This window comes from Numenius arquata, chromosome 22, assembly GCF_964106895.1.
Source record: "Numenius arquata chromosome 22, bNumArq3.hap1.1, whole genome shotgun sequence".
Taxonomy (NCBI): Eukaryota; Metazoa; Chordata; class Aves; order Charadriiformes; family Scolopacidae; genus Numenius; species Numenius arquata.
The window spans coordinates 3,458,928-3,472,908 of record NC_133597.1 but is presented as its reverse complement, the minus strand read 5'-3'; the positions used below and the strand labels follow the sequence as shown (position 1 = coordinate 3,472,908).

Genomic DNA, 13,981 nt, shown 5'->3' with positions numbered 1-13,981 from the left:
GCAGCAGCAAATGCCTTGCGCTTATAGAGCAGATCACATGCAAAACCCCGCACCAATATTCCTGTGTTTCCTCTGGAGGGAGCGACATCAGCCTCGCGCTGTTCAGGGAATGATGCCTCGTTAAGGGACCTGCTGAAGGTTATGGTGTAAATCGGAGGCAGAGCACGCATGGTATTCAATCCCCAAACTTCTAAAATGCATGCGAGAAAGCAAGAAACTCAATTATAGCCCCAGCCGAGGGACGCTGGCAGAAACACCTCCCGGATCCACGGGCCGCTGGTGGTGTGAAAAAGCAAGAGTAACAGGGAAGGGACAGTTCCATTTGATTTCCCGGAGCCTGAAGAGTCTGACCCAATTTGATCAGTTAAGCCATTGATCCTAAATTCTGCACGTACCAGAGGAAACAGAATTTTAACTAGATTTTAATTACTTGTTTGTTCTTGGCAGGAGCCACTCAGCACAGAGAGTTGTATGCGCAAGTTTGTTTATGTTCGTGCCGAACGCTGCATCCTTAACAGCCTTGCGAAGGGAGAGGGGGGGCTGGGAGAGGCAGCTTTAATTGTTCTAGCCTTTTGGCTGCTATTGTTGAGCTGACGGGAAACCAAGACTGTGATTCGCATCGCGCTCGGCACCACACAGAGCACATTTCCAAAATGCAGATTGGGAATAACATGACATCCTGTTGCAAAGGGAGCTGCCTGCCAGAGCTCGCCTCCTGTGACACCGGGCAACCGGGGGGCTTTGCCTGGCCCATATGGAAAGCCTGTCCTCTCCTGAGCTTCAGCAAGAAGCCAGAACAACGGAAAATGGGAACGCAAGAGAATCTACGAGAATTTAAGACAAGTGTTGTCCAAGCAAAGACATGACACAGCGCCCTGTAGGTTCCCAGTGATCTTCCAAGCCTGATCATCTTCTCAGATATGAGAAGGCAGCAAGGCTGCGCACCGCAGGGGCCGGGAACAGGGCTGAGAGTAGGGCATTTGTGAGCCCCTAGCTCAGCCTCCCAGGCGGTCTCCCCACTAAGTGCACGTGGATGGTGGCTCCAAGCCAGGTTTGCTGCAGTGATGGAGCCACCCAGCCACGCTGCTGGGCTGCTGCACCCATCCAACCCTTCGCTCACCTTACCACAGCGGGCTCAAAGCCACCCTAAAGCCATCCTGCGGCTTTTGCTGGGCCTGAAGCAGAACCAGACAAGCTGACATCTACTCACACTTCCCCTGGTGACAGGGCTCTGCTCATGGCCCCCCACCATGCCTGGAAGTGCTGTGTGCCCGGGGAGGATGGGGAAGGGGAGCCAACAGGGCTGGGGGTGTTGAACAACGGGAATCGAATCCACAAGGCAGAAAGACAGAAATAAAGGTCGAGCACATTTGCGTTTAAATAAGAAACCAAAATATTTTTACGAGTCATTCATTTTTCTTCTATAACTAGGCACGTTTGCATGCAAATAATGGAGGGACATAAACGGTTATAAAATAAGTCTCTTACCATATGAACTCGGTAGAGAATGCTAATTCCCAAAGTCATGAACGGCTTAGAGAAATCAATCACCTTCTCCCGCTCCGCGGTAATCGTCAGCCCCGCCACGGCCAAATCGGCTTTCTGGAGAGAAAGGAGAGCAGAGAAGATCAGGACCCTGAGCCCGGGAAAGGCGCCGGGCAGGGAAGGCAACAGAGCCATGGTCAGGGCCACACAGGACATCCTGGAGGATGGATGTGCCACCAGTTTTGCCGGTGACACCCACTAGTTCAGACCGTGCTCCCCCATCCCTCTCTCCCCAGGTGGGTTTCGCATAAGCCCTGCTCAAACACACTCCAAAATTTAACCCACCTCGTGCTCTGGACCATTCTCCCCATTTGTCCTTCCCTCCCCTGGGCGTTTTTATCTCCATAATTGCAGGTTGGAAAAGCACAAAGCTCACGGTGCAACAGCGAAAACACAGCAGCCCCCGTCCCCACGTGCTCACAGCCTGACTGCCATCTCTACTCCTTGAATGCTTTAAGACCTGGCAAAACAGGAGCCATCGAGGCAATAAATATTCTACTAATCTAAATAAGATACAACCTTCCCCTTCCAAAGCCCCTGCAGAACTCAGCTGCCCCCTTCCAGACAAAGGTGTTACTTGCAAGCGCCGCGGGCAGGAAAGCATAACAAAGCAGCACCATTACCCCCCGTACCTCCAGTCACGAAGTTCGCAAGCCTGCCAACCCCAGACTTCCAAAATTGCTCCAAAAAATTCAGAGGACTGCCATAAAAATTTCCAGATTGACTTGCAAAGCAAATGAGATTAAGGGGAAAAAAAATAAAAAGAATTTCTTCCAATGTTAATACCCTTGTAATATAGATAAGGGATTTGAATTTTAAATATTATTTTTATTACTATAGCTCTTTTAATGTCTGTAATTGCTTTCTGTAAAAATGAAACCTCCTCCATTCCCTTATACATTTGTTTGCCTGCTTTGCAGGATGATGATTATGCAAGTGGAAAAAGAGAAGGGGGGGAAAAGAAAAGGTATTTGCACTTGTTGTCTCTAAGTTTCATAAGGTCTGGGCAGAAGCCAAGGCACCATCAGGCCTGAAGACCCAGTAAAATATGGAGCTTATCTCCCTGGATCCATGCGCTGGTTGCAAATGCAGCACAAAAAAAAAGCAAATTTGTGGGTGCATCACTCTTAGCATGCTCTCTGACCCTGCTGCTCGTGCATCGTTTTCCTTAAAAGAGGACTAATCACATCCTGGCAGAGCTTTTCTGTGGGGTCTTTCCCCCTCCTCTGCCCCCAACAGACTCGCCCACTTAAAGGCAGGCAGGGAGAGCCAGCGAAAGGCTGGGGCTGCAGGAGCAAAGGGGAGCACTGCTGGAGCCAGCAGGAAGAAGGAGAAGGAAAAAGAAAGATAAGGTGAATCTGCAAACCTGCCCAGTAAGGGAGGGGAGGGGGGCACACAGAAGGTGATATTTCACAGTCCATGCAGAACTGCTTTATTGGACAAGCCCAGTGCCAGATCTTTGCAATTGTTTCCAAGCAGCTATTACAGATTCCTAGGAGGTTGAGGCTGGAATGAATTATGAGCTAGGGAGAATTTCTGCCTAGCCAGACACTTACCCACAGGGTTTTTAAAAGGCACCAATAATCACAACGTGGTGTGTGAGCAGTTGAGCCCTATGTAAACACCAGCAGATTACTAAAATGGGATCAGTTCATCTGTCGAACATGGCATGTGAGGAATTTTATCCGCAAGAAAAGCCTAAAGCTTCCTAAACCTCCCTTGTCTATACTTAAAAGGGTTTGCAGGTACTATTGTCCTGGGGAGAGCTCTCTCAGCAAAGTCCCTCATGAAGATACAGCTTATTCTAACAACGGATTTCTTCTCTCCCAGCTCTCCAAACTGAACACCGTTCTACCAGCAGTGTCGTAGACTAAATAGACCGTAAATACACCGCATCAAAGGTGTTTCGTGCAAAAGCTCTAAGGACATTTCCATTCCCATCCAGGGGCTGATAACAAAGGCGCAGCCCCCAGGTTTACCCAGCTAAGTCACCATCCCTCGCCTGCCCCCACCTCCTCAGGGGTGGGATGCGGGTGCCCTCAGGGAACCTGTGCACTCCGGTTATTCCCCCCAACTATCATCCTTTGGGACCTTTCCAGATCATGTAGGCAGCAACATCCTGAAAGCTGCTCTTCCCTACACAAAAAGTAATGCAAATCCATCCCCCTCCCTTTGCCCACGGAGCAGAAACTCGGCGCAGCAGAGCTGCCTTCCCCGGGCACCCAGGTTCTGTGCCCAGGCCCCTTCTCTCGCCTTCAGAGGGTCCCTGCCATTCCGTTAGAGTTGATTCCCTTCCACTCGTTCATCTGCCTTCTCCTGGGCCAGAGCTCCCAGCGGAGACCCGGCTCCTCGCCACTTTAGCTGGGGCTCTGCTCTGTCAACGACTCCCTCTCTCCGCAGCCCCAGAAGTCACGCAAGTTAAGAGCTGATTTCTGGCAGCAGTAAACTTTGATCTGGGAACGGCAGGCAACGTGTTCTCCGCCTGAATATCAGCCATTTCATGCTTTCGGCTCGGCTTCCTGATGTTCGCCAAACTTCTCGTGATTCACTGAGGTCAGCGTATCTTGGTTACGGAGGAGCTCTCTGCAAAACCACGAGCTCTCCAGCCCTCCCCACCTGAGCAAGGGTGGGAGTTGGCATTTTACAGGCTACACAATGCACCGGGGGAAGAAATGGATTTTGCTTTGTGTTTCCGCACACTGTCTGCAACCGGGCCCTGGGGAAAGGGAAAACGGGAGGCAAAGGACGGAGGGAAAAGGGGGCAAACACTGCTTGATTTTCATCCTCCCAGCACAGTCGCAGCTATAAATGTCAGCGTGAAATAGGCTTAGGAAAAGACCCAGAGCATTTTGCGAGTAGAGGCAGCCGCTTCTTTAACAAAACACTGCTTAGACAAGGCCAAACTCTCGCTAGGCGAGAGGAAGCCCAGGTGGGCTGGTGTCTGAGATAAAAGCCTGAGCTGCCACCACCATACCTGGCATTAACGGTGGGATCTGCCCGCCTTAGCAGACAGGCTCGCGCTGCCACTGGAAAGGATGTTAAACACGGGGGCTGAGCCGGGCTCCTGAAGAGGAACAACAATTAAGCAGCCTTAAGAAGCAAATTGCAGGGACTGCCAGTCCGGAGGAGGCGGCCGCCTCCTCGCTGCGGATGCTGACAAGGCTCATCTCGGCGCTAATGGTGATGAATGGGGCCTGACGTCAGCCCCCAGCCCCGGCAGAGAGGATCCCGCCAAAGCCTCCCGCGGCACCGGGGACCGGCCCCGCAGTGATTCACAACCTCCTGTCAAGGCACTGAAAGAAAACACAGCGAGAAAGTCCAAGCGGCGTTAAGGCTTTTGGGCTGCCTGTGTGTCAAACACAGGGCAAAGAAGCCTGAAGGACAGCTCTGGGAGCGCAAGGCTGGGATTTCTTCCAGGAGTAGGAGTCCCTGCCTCGAGCAGCACCTTGGATGCTCCATCCCCTGGGTGCAAATGAGAGCACCCTTCTCATCAGCACTGACAGCAAGGCCAAGGTCAGGGAAAGCGATTTCTTACACTGCCCTTGTACTTAGAGGGCCTTCCAGAAGTTGAAATCAGTGTTCAACCTTCAGGACCCATCGGACCACCAACTCTTACCCCCACACTGCAGACCCATCGGCATCAGCAGATGCTTGTCCTGCTGGAAACCCATCCAGGTGCGGTACTGAGCACCCAACTGGAGGTGACCCTGCTTCACATAGGGGGGAGGTCAGACTGGACGGCCTCCTGAGGTCCCTTCCAACCTCTGCTATTCCGTGCGACCCTGCCAAACGAGCAGCAGCCAGCGCAGGGCAGTTTGGCTGCAACCTGCTCGCCTGGGGCAAGCGGCTCCCGCAGCGCCGCGGCAGCGCCGGAGCCATCTCTCTGCATCCCCAGATCTGTCCCACGGCACCACGGGTACGGCTGGGGCCGCTGGATCAATGTCCCCATTGCTTCTGCTCCAGCTGCCCATCTGAGCTGACAGCAGCTATTTCGGGCTGAGCGGCAGCCAGGTTGTGCGCTCGGATGCATATTCTTGCATTTAAAAGCAGGGCCGGATGGGGGTCACTCAAAACTGGTGGTTTGGGTTGTTTTTTTTTTAAGGACGTGCACGAATTCTGCCGTATGAAAAGCGACAGCCTGAAAGCCCCGGAGGCTGCTGCCCTCCATTTAAGCCGCAGACAGGGATGGGATGACCAGCAATCAGTGCAGATGGCAGCCTCAAGTCTGCCTTCACTCGTGTTTCTTCCCCTGGACTATCTCTAGGGCTGGGAGGAAAAACTCTGTGCCAGATGTTCTCCATGCCACAGCAAAGCCAGTTAAGGTGAAGCACTGGGAATGGGGACCCTAAGCCCGTGGGAAACAGCAGTGAGACCTAAGCAGTTCCCACCACCCCCAGCATCTCGTACGGGATTTTGGCAAAATCAGCAGCGTGATGCAAACCTCTCTGCCCATACCCTCGCTGTGTTTGCTCAACGTCCCCTACTCCCTCGCTTCCCCACTCCCCCTCGCTCCCCACCCTCTCGAGCCCCCCCCCATGTCACACTTGCCAGCGCGATAGCGTGCAAACAGACTCCCCCCCACCTCCCCTCACCCACACACAGCTTTTCTCACCGAACACCAACACCCACTGCCGAGCGGAGAGCAGGACTCTGCCAATTTTGAAATATCTTCTCCCTCCTTTCCCCTTCCTGCCATTCTCTGTCTTTGGAGCAGTTCTAGGAAGAGGGCCTCTGATTGTGAAGCACCACTTGGACACCAGCAAGGAAGCTGGGAAAACCATCACCCCACAGTTTTAAGGTCCTTTCGGTTCTTTGTGTTGCTGCTCCTGAGGCCAGACCCTTCCATGAGATGGACAACTTCATCTCCCTCACTTGGAAAAGAGCTTTGATCACCACTGATCCCAGCCAGGTTCAAACCACTGACACAGACACCAGAAGGTCCAGCGTTACGCCACAACATCTCACTCCCAAAATGGTCCTGGGCAGAAGGGAAGAGCAGGAGCTTGCCTGCTCAGCCTGCCACAGGTGAGCGACACAGGTCCTCTGCAGAGGGGACCATTACCTAGCGCTGGTACCTCTCGGCTGCATCAGAGGGAGGTTTCTGGGAGGTCTGACAGCAAAACTGCAGCAGCAGATTCCTGCCAACAAAGCTTCCTGGCAAAACCAAACCACACCATCTCCTGTTAGCTCAGCTCGATTCTCCAGGGGCATTCCTGAAATGGGTACATTCAGAAACTGTTGCTGAGGGATGTCTCAGACACAAGCCCATCTCTTTGGCGAGGAGCAAGGGAGCCAAGTGCCTGTCGAGGCACCGAGCACAGCCACCACGGCACTACGCTACCAAGACAGCACATGCAGGCATGATGGAACAAGGGGAAGGCTGTCATGTTGCTGTGAAAATATATTTGTTGGCTTGTATCAGGCTAGCAAATTCATTTCAGCTCAAGGATGCACTGGAGAGAGAGGGAAAGGGAAGACCAGACAACCAGCAAGGACTCTGAGCCAGAGGCTCTACTGCAGCGGGAAGCAGCAAGATGTAATTCTTCCAGTCCTACTATCCCCTAAGGCTCTGACGCCAAAAAACAGGAGACAGGAAGATTTGCTGTTCCCCCTTTTTTTTTCCGCTTGTTACGGGTAGCACACGCGGACGGTGTCAGCCGAACTGCTGGCGACTGCGGTCATCTGTGCCAGAGCCCACAAGGCTAACGGGGGGAATCTGCCCTGGCCAGAGAGCGGCTTCACTCCCCTGCTCACTCCAGGAACGAGCAGGGTGTTCAGCCTCCCTGCCCCGCATGCACGGAGGGACCAATTAGCTCGGCGTTCTGTGAGTTGGTGACATCTTTCACTAAAGAACGGGCTCGAGTCCTTCTAAGTGATTTCTCCCAAGCCAAATCTCCATCGGCTGATCACAGAGCGTAGAGGTTTCCTCATCTGACGAGGAGTCAGCCCGCTGACCTAGACACAGGAGTCTCCACGGCTCTTCCACTAATCCCCCAAGCCATCCCGGTCCCCCTCTTCCTTAGCTCTTAATTAGTTTTGGGAGCAGGTCGATAAGATATGTACTGGTGAATTTGGGTCAACAACAAATTCATGTTTATATACCATCCTTCTCCCTCATATCATAGTGCACAATTAGCTGTAACAGCATTCTCAGCACTTAAGAATAAATCAATAGCTGGTTAATTTAGAAGCAATAAAATGAAACGCTTTTCCCATATAGCTTATAGTTGCTCTGAGGAGATTCAGTGCCACGGGGAGATTACAGATTTAAAAAAAAAAAATAAAAAAAATACTGGAAAGGTATTGCATGGAGCTGGATAATTTCCTGACCTTCTGGTCCTGCACGTTAAGTGCATGTGAGTCAAATTTTACTTTCTGACAGCTGATTGGGGTCAAGGAGGAATCACTTTCCTACAATTATACGGCAACTGCATGAAGAGATAGGTGCAGTGCTTTTATTTTGTGTAGGATTTGGGAAGTTTTGACCCCTGAGGGAGTTTTGTCCCCCAAGTGATGCCCTCTCTGCGCTAAAAGCTGTACGGAGAAGAGTGCTCCAGGGATAACTCCAGCGAAAGAGGAATGTGTGCGCCCAACATAGGATCTGCTGGCTCTTCTGCTTCGAGTGGTCCTGAAGTGGGATAGGGGATGAACAAGGGGCTGGCCCCGAGGACAAAGCCCCCTTGGGGGCTGATGGTCAAGGGAGGAGAGGAACCCCTTGGGTGGTGAAATAGCCCCAGAAAGCGATGTCCCAAGCAGCCCTGAATAAACACAACAGCAGGCACACGGCCAGCTCCGTCCTGGCTGACCTGATCCAAAGTGCCAGTCCCTGGGACTGATCAAAAACCCGCAGAAACCATTATACAGACTCTAAAGGGTCTAGGAAGAACAAAGCAGAGAAAGCTTTCTCTCTTCTCCATTTTTTTGATTCAGTCTCACACAGGCTTTGCCAGCTCTGCCCTGCTGAAGCAAAAGTAAAAAATCCTCCTAAATAAGGCTCCGGCTGCAGAAGAAGCAAATGGTTTCTACATGAAGATGAAGTTAAAACACTTACCACTAAAGAAAAACAACCCTCCAGAAGCTCCCATTTAATGGAGAGGCACTGCCAAGGTTAGTAGGCCAAAAATCTGATGGCTGTTCCCTTCCTTTGTTTGCACAGATCACACGCTGCTCTCTGCGCCTTCCTTCTTGCCTCCCAAAAGAAACCTTGCAGAACTGTAATTGTGTGTGTGTGTATATACACACACACATACAGATATGTACAAAAACTATGCCAATAGCCCAGAGCATTTGCAAACAACCGTACAGAAGGCTCTTTAGAAGAAGCAGACGGAGGTGGGATCTCAGCTGGCGTCGAGAGCTATCGCTCTGCTAGAGAAGGGCGACCCAGGAGACAGGGTGTGCTAGTTCAGGAGGGATCTCCAATCTGTACCTTGCCCTGTCCCCAGTCCTCAGCAAGTCTTTTAGACCTAAGAGTTGTCCCACCTGACTTGAGACACTCAATTGAAGCTCCTAAGATTGGACAAGCGTCACCCGGGTCCCCTCCACCATCTGGGGAAGCAGCAGACAGACGCTGGAGGACACCTAGAGATGCTCACTCACCTCCTGCAGCCAGGAGAAAAGCTGTGGCAGGAGCCCTGGAGCCACAGGGGATGGATTCAGGCCCTCATTCCTCTGCTTTGCAGGAGGACGTGCCCCTGTTGTGAGGATAATGATGGGGTGGCTCAGGGGCTCCTCTCCCACAGTGGTGTGGATCACCATAAATACACCTCACTGCGGGTTTCCCACCAGCCGAGAAACTGTCCCTGGGTTCTCACAGGCGCTTCGGTAATAACAAGGCAGACAGAAATCGGTGAGCGAGGAAGTATTGGTTTAAATAACACCAGTCTTAATGTTAGCTTTGGCTAAGCCTACTTTGCTAAGGATCTCAGAGCATTTCATGAACTGCATTTAAGCTTCAGGATCCCTGGGGAAGGACTACCTTTAGCTGTGGAGGAAAACAAAGAGAAGGGAAGGGGGTGCAGGCTGACTGAGCACACACGTACGCAGAAGTGTTGTCAAACCCAACAAAAGCATTCAGCTTTCGCTCTAGCTGCTGTGCAGCAACACCACAAAAAGACCTCAAATCCACACACTTCAAGCAAACAAAAAAATGTTCCTCTCCAAAAACAATACTCAAGGAGCTGAAATGAATCTGCCAAAACTTTTCTGGGTGGAAATGTGATTTTTACTTTCTTCCCTCCCAAACAGTGTGGTTTTCTAAGTTTTCTTCAGCTTCTACCAACCCCTGCCAGAGCCCACATATTTTCCTGTTTCAAGTTTTCATTAATTTTTCCACTGGGAAAAAAAAAAAAAAAATCCATTCTGTATCGAGCTCCAGGAACCCCGGAGTCCAGGCCTCCCTTCCAACAAAGCGAGCACCCCAGGGGCCCTGACTTCTCTACTTCCCATGCTGTCACATCAACACAACAAACACATTTGCCACCGGGAGAACACATTAAATGGAGATTCTCTGGTCAAAGTCTCGCAAATGGACTAAAACCCCCATCCATCCTTATCATCCCGGAGCACTTAATAAAGCACCAGGGCTTTTCATTGCCAAGTCCCACTAGAGCACAGTTAAAAAGAGCAGCTAATTCACTTACCCGAGCAATGAGCTCCCCGACCATCCCTGTCCACGTGCCGTTTGCCTCAGGGACTCCATACACGCCATCGCCAACGAGGTGGATCTTATAGTTGAAACGCAGGATCTCTGCCAGCTCCTTCAGCATGTCCACGCAGAAGCCCTCGTAGCGGTCATTCCCTTCCAGCTCCTGATGGTTCCACTTCAGCATCAAGTAAGGGTTTTCCTGCATTGAAACTGGGCAGCTGTCATTCCCATCTTAGCCAAGGCATCCCAGCAGCACGGCGCCAAGCGTGGGGCAGAGAGGCATCCCTGGCAGCAGCTCTGGATAAGGGGCACCCAGGCCAACCTCCTGTCATGACATATCCCTCTCCGACAGGGGATAAGGGTAGGGAAAGCTGGTTTGATCACTTTGAAACCTAAAGTGGTGTAAAGCTAGCAGAGCTGTTTCTCCACTGGTATTCATTAGCCCCTGCTGTGTCAAGGATGTCCTTGAGGTGCAGCAGATAAATCCCAACTTCGGATATGAAGCAGAGCTAAGGGATCATGCTCTGGGGGCTGTTTCCAACCGGCATATGCCAGAGCAGCCCAGTAACTGCTCCGAGTTATGGCAAGACATATAGATCTCAGCCTCTTTTAGCATATAGCCATTTCTCCAGTTTGTCCCCCTTTCCAACAAATTTTGTAGGACAGGAAGAAATAGTGCCCAGAGTTCTTCAGGATTTTGAGCATCTTTAAGGAAGGAGCAGAGGCACTGGAAAAAAATCATGGGACAGGCAGGACCTGGAAGGGGAATCTGTTGGATAAGGACAGTGGCGGCTGTAGATGTAAAGTCTTGGTTGATAAAAGTTGTACCTATCTTGGCCAATTTCAGTAATTTTATGGGTAGAAGGGACAACTGTCCTTTCCAACTTACCAGCTGTACGCAAAACAAGAACATCATTCAGAGATGAATGTTAAATGGCAACTTATCCCCATCCCAGCCCTCTCCCCAGCTGCTTCTGAACTCATCAAATATCATTTCCATATGAAACATCAACTTGAGTTTAATTACACTGTCGTGAATTGTCCTCAGTGCTGTAATTAGAGATTTGATCGTCTGTTCTTTATGAAATCAGCGTGCGATGCTGCATGCTGGGGGCCAAGGGGGGTAGGAAGAGGGAATAATATTCTAGCTGATTGACACCCCTAAGCATTGGGCTGGCAAAGAGCTAATGGGAACTGTAGGTGACCCCCCTCACTTACCAGGATGGTGGTGACAATGAGCGTGGTGTTGAACAGACTGTCTGATATGTTGGAGGAGAAGATCCTGTTGTCCATGCTGAGTCCTTCAGAAACGTGCCAGTGGCCGATCTGGAGAGATAAACAGTACAATAAGGGAATTTACAGGGCAAATTACTGTACGCACCCGCCATATGGCTCCGGTGACTGACAACCATCGAGCTGGCCCTGGAAGAGGTGTTTATGAATGCTCCATTACCTTTACAATGCACCCCCCACAACGGGCCAGCAGAGAGATTAACCCGCTGGTGCACGGCTCCGGCACACCCCCACCGAGGTGACAATGCCAAAAACCTGTCCCCTGCTCACGGCGGGCACTGCCTTCCCACGCATCCTCCCTGCAGCCGCGGCAAAGCCCTGCACCAGGAGAAAGCTGTGCAGTGGGCAGCATCCTGGGGCTTGCGGAGGCCAAGCAGCCTTCTGCTTTGTCCCCAAGATGCCACCAAGATGGGTCCATCGTACCCAGCAGCCTCCACCAGCCAAATCTGCAAGCTCGTCCCTCCCTGCGTGGTGCAGCTGGGAGCTTCTGCCGCCCCTCACACTAAGACATGGCAGCACGGTCATGGCCACAGGGTGAATGTTTGGTCCTCGCTCTCAACCTGGTGCATTTTGGTGCACCCCTTCACCTCCTCACTAACTACTATGGTAAAGTACCTCCAAACCCTTTGCTTCAGGCTCATCACACCCAACAGCTCCGTGGACAGCCTAATTCACCCATCCAAGCATCAGCGTTGCTGCAGCAAACCTAATTCCCACCGCTGGTGGCAGGGACCAGTCCCCCAGAGCTTGGGAGAACATCGTGACTCAGCTGTGACGGCAACGCAACCAGCCGCTGCCTTCAGCCAGGGGGAGGAATATTCAACAAAACCTAATTTTAACTTCAAGAGCCTAATCTCCCTCCCTCAGAGCTCTGGGCAGGGAGATCAGCACCTCCAGCAGCTTGTTAGAGCATACAAATCAAGCTCTCGCTCTCCTGTGCTCCCTAAAAGAGTCCTAAAAGAGGTTTTTCGCATGGATAGACCAGTGGCTGAGGAAGGCCAGATCCCCTTCTCTCTCCCTTTTCTCCTGCAAAGCCTCTCTGCCCCCACCAGGTCTCAGCCCTCTGCATGCTGGCTTGCTGGCCACAGCCTAAGTCCTCCGACACCACTGAAGCGAGCTGCTGCGACCTCAAGAGGTAGCGGGTCACCCCAAAACGCAGGGGTGTCTTCACGACTCCTCTGTATCCATGATGCCAGAGCAAATCCATTCCCAGTTCCCTCCCGCTGACACAAGCCATCTCAGGCGCTGTCGGTCTAAGGCAGGTTATCTTTTCGCTGTGCCATGGTTGTCAGGGTGGTAGGAACAAACCGATTCCTCTTCCGTCAAAGAGTAATCTTACTATGTTCAAAGAGGTGGGTGGAAGGTGACGCAGAGCCACGGGCTGATTTACACTGCCCCAGGACTGACTCCCTGCACCCAGGCGCTTTTCTTGGTGGCGCTTCGCCCCCGGCATGACTGATGGCTCCAGGGCTTCAGAGCCACTTCCCAGCTCCTGCATCCAAGCCAAACGCCACCTGAAACTGCAGCCACGCCGCTACGCTGGTCGGCAGACCGAATCGCTCCGGATGCTGAGGAAAGGACCAAGTCCCTTCTCCTCCTGGCTGCGGGTGCAAATCCAGCCCCAGCGACCGACAAGCCATGACAAAAGCGGCCGTCTGCGAGGAGTCCCAAATCCGGTTTGCCCCATCGCTAGGCACGAGGAGCAGTGGGAAGTGGAAAGAGCTTACACTCGACGGCTCTGCAGAAGGAGAGCGGGCAGGGAAAGCAAAGGACAGCCATGTCTTCTGCTCTCCTCCCTGGCTGGAGTGGAGGCACTGGGATGCGGCAGCGCGGGCATCAGAGCCAGCTGAGTCCCCGGGGGGGCTTGTTTCCACAACAGAGATTATTCCTCTGAGCTGTCAGCCCAGCCCCTTCTCCAACATCAACAGCGCTCCGCTAAAAGCACCCATCATGGCAAGGACCTCTGAACGCGTTGGCAGCATTAGCTCTTGAAGGCTCCCCACCAAGAGGAGAGGCACTGGGGGGTCATTATCCTCACCTGGCAGCCGGGGAGATGGAGGCACAGACACAGTGCGTCAGAGCAGGCTGGGAACAGATCTTGGGCATCCTGTTCCCTTGACAGCTTGTTGTGGCTTTAACTACCATCAGGCTCGTAACATCACGGTGACACTATAGTGCAGGGCTCACCTCTGGGAACAACGGTCTCAAATTGGGAGATTTACCATGTACTTCATGGACGGGGAGTCCTTGAAGCCCAGCTGTAAGTGGCCTGCGCAGGGTCTGCATTGGCGTGACGGGATGGATTTATCCCAGCGGTATTCCTCAGCTCTGCCCAAAGGTGCTTGCCTCTCGCTGTGATTGCTGAATGGCAGACCCTCTGCCGCAATTGCCTCTCGGAGCCAGTAATCACTCATAAACATTGCCTAATTTTTTTTTTCCTCCCAGATTTCACAACCAGAGATTAGTGACAGATTAACTTTAATTTTAACAGCCCTC

General features: G+C 52.1%; 1 protein-coding gene across 4 annotated transcripts in view; it reads right to left on the bottom strand.

Annotated features, from left to right (window-relative positions):
* Positions 1–13,981, bottom strand: part of GRIK4 (glutamate ionotropic receptor kainate type subunit 4) — a 135,751-nt gene that overhangs the window by 16,876 nt on the left and 104,894 nt on the right. For 3 of the 4 annotated variants that reach the window (XM_074162327.1, XM_074162329.1, XM_074162328.1), the window contains 3 exons: positions 11,411–11,518; positions 10,188–10,391; positions 1,489–1,602 (listed from right to left, as the gene is read on the bottom strand). In XM_074162327.1, the coding sequence (XP_074018428.1) occupies positions 1,489–1,602; positions 10,188–10,391; positions 11,411–11,518 (426 nt within the window). The remainder of the gene's footprint in view (positions 1–1,488; positions 1,603–10,187; positions 10,392–11,410; positions 11,519–13,981) is intronic. The other variant, XM_074162331.1, reaches the window with a different exon arrangement.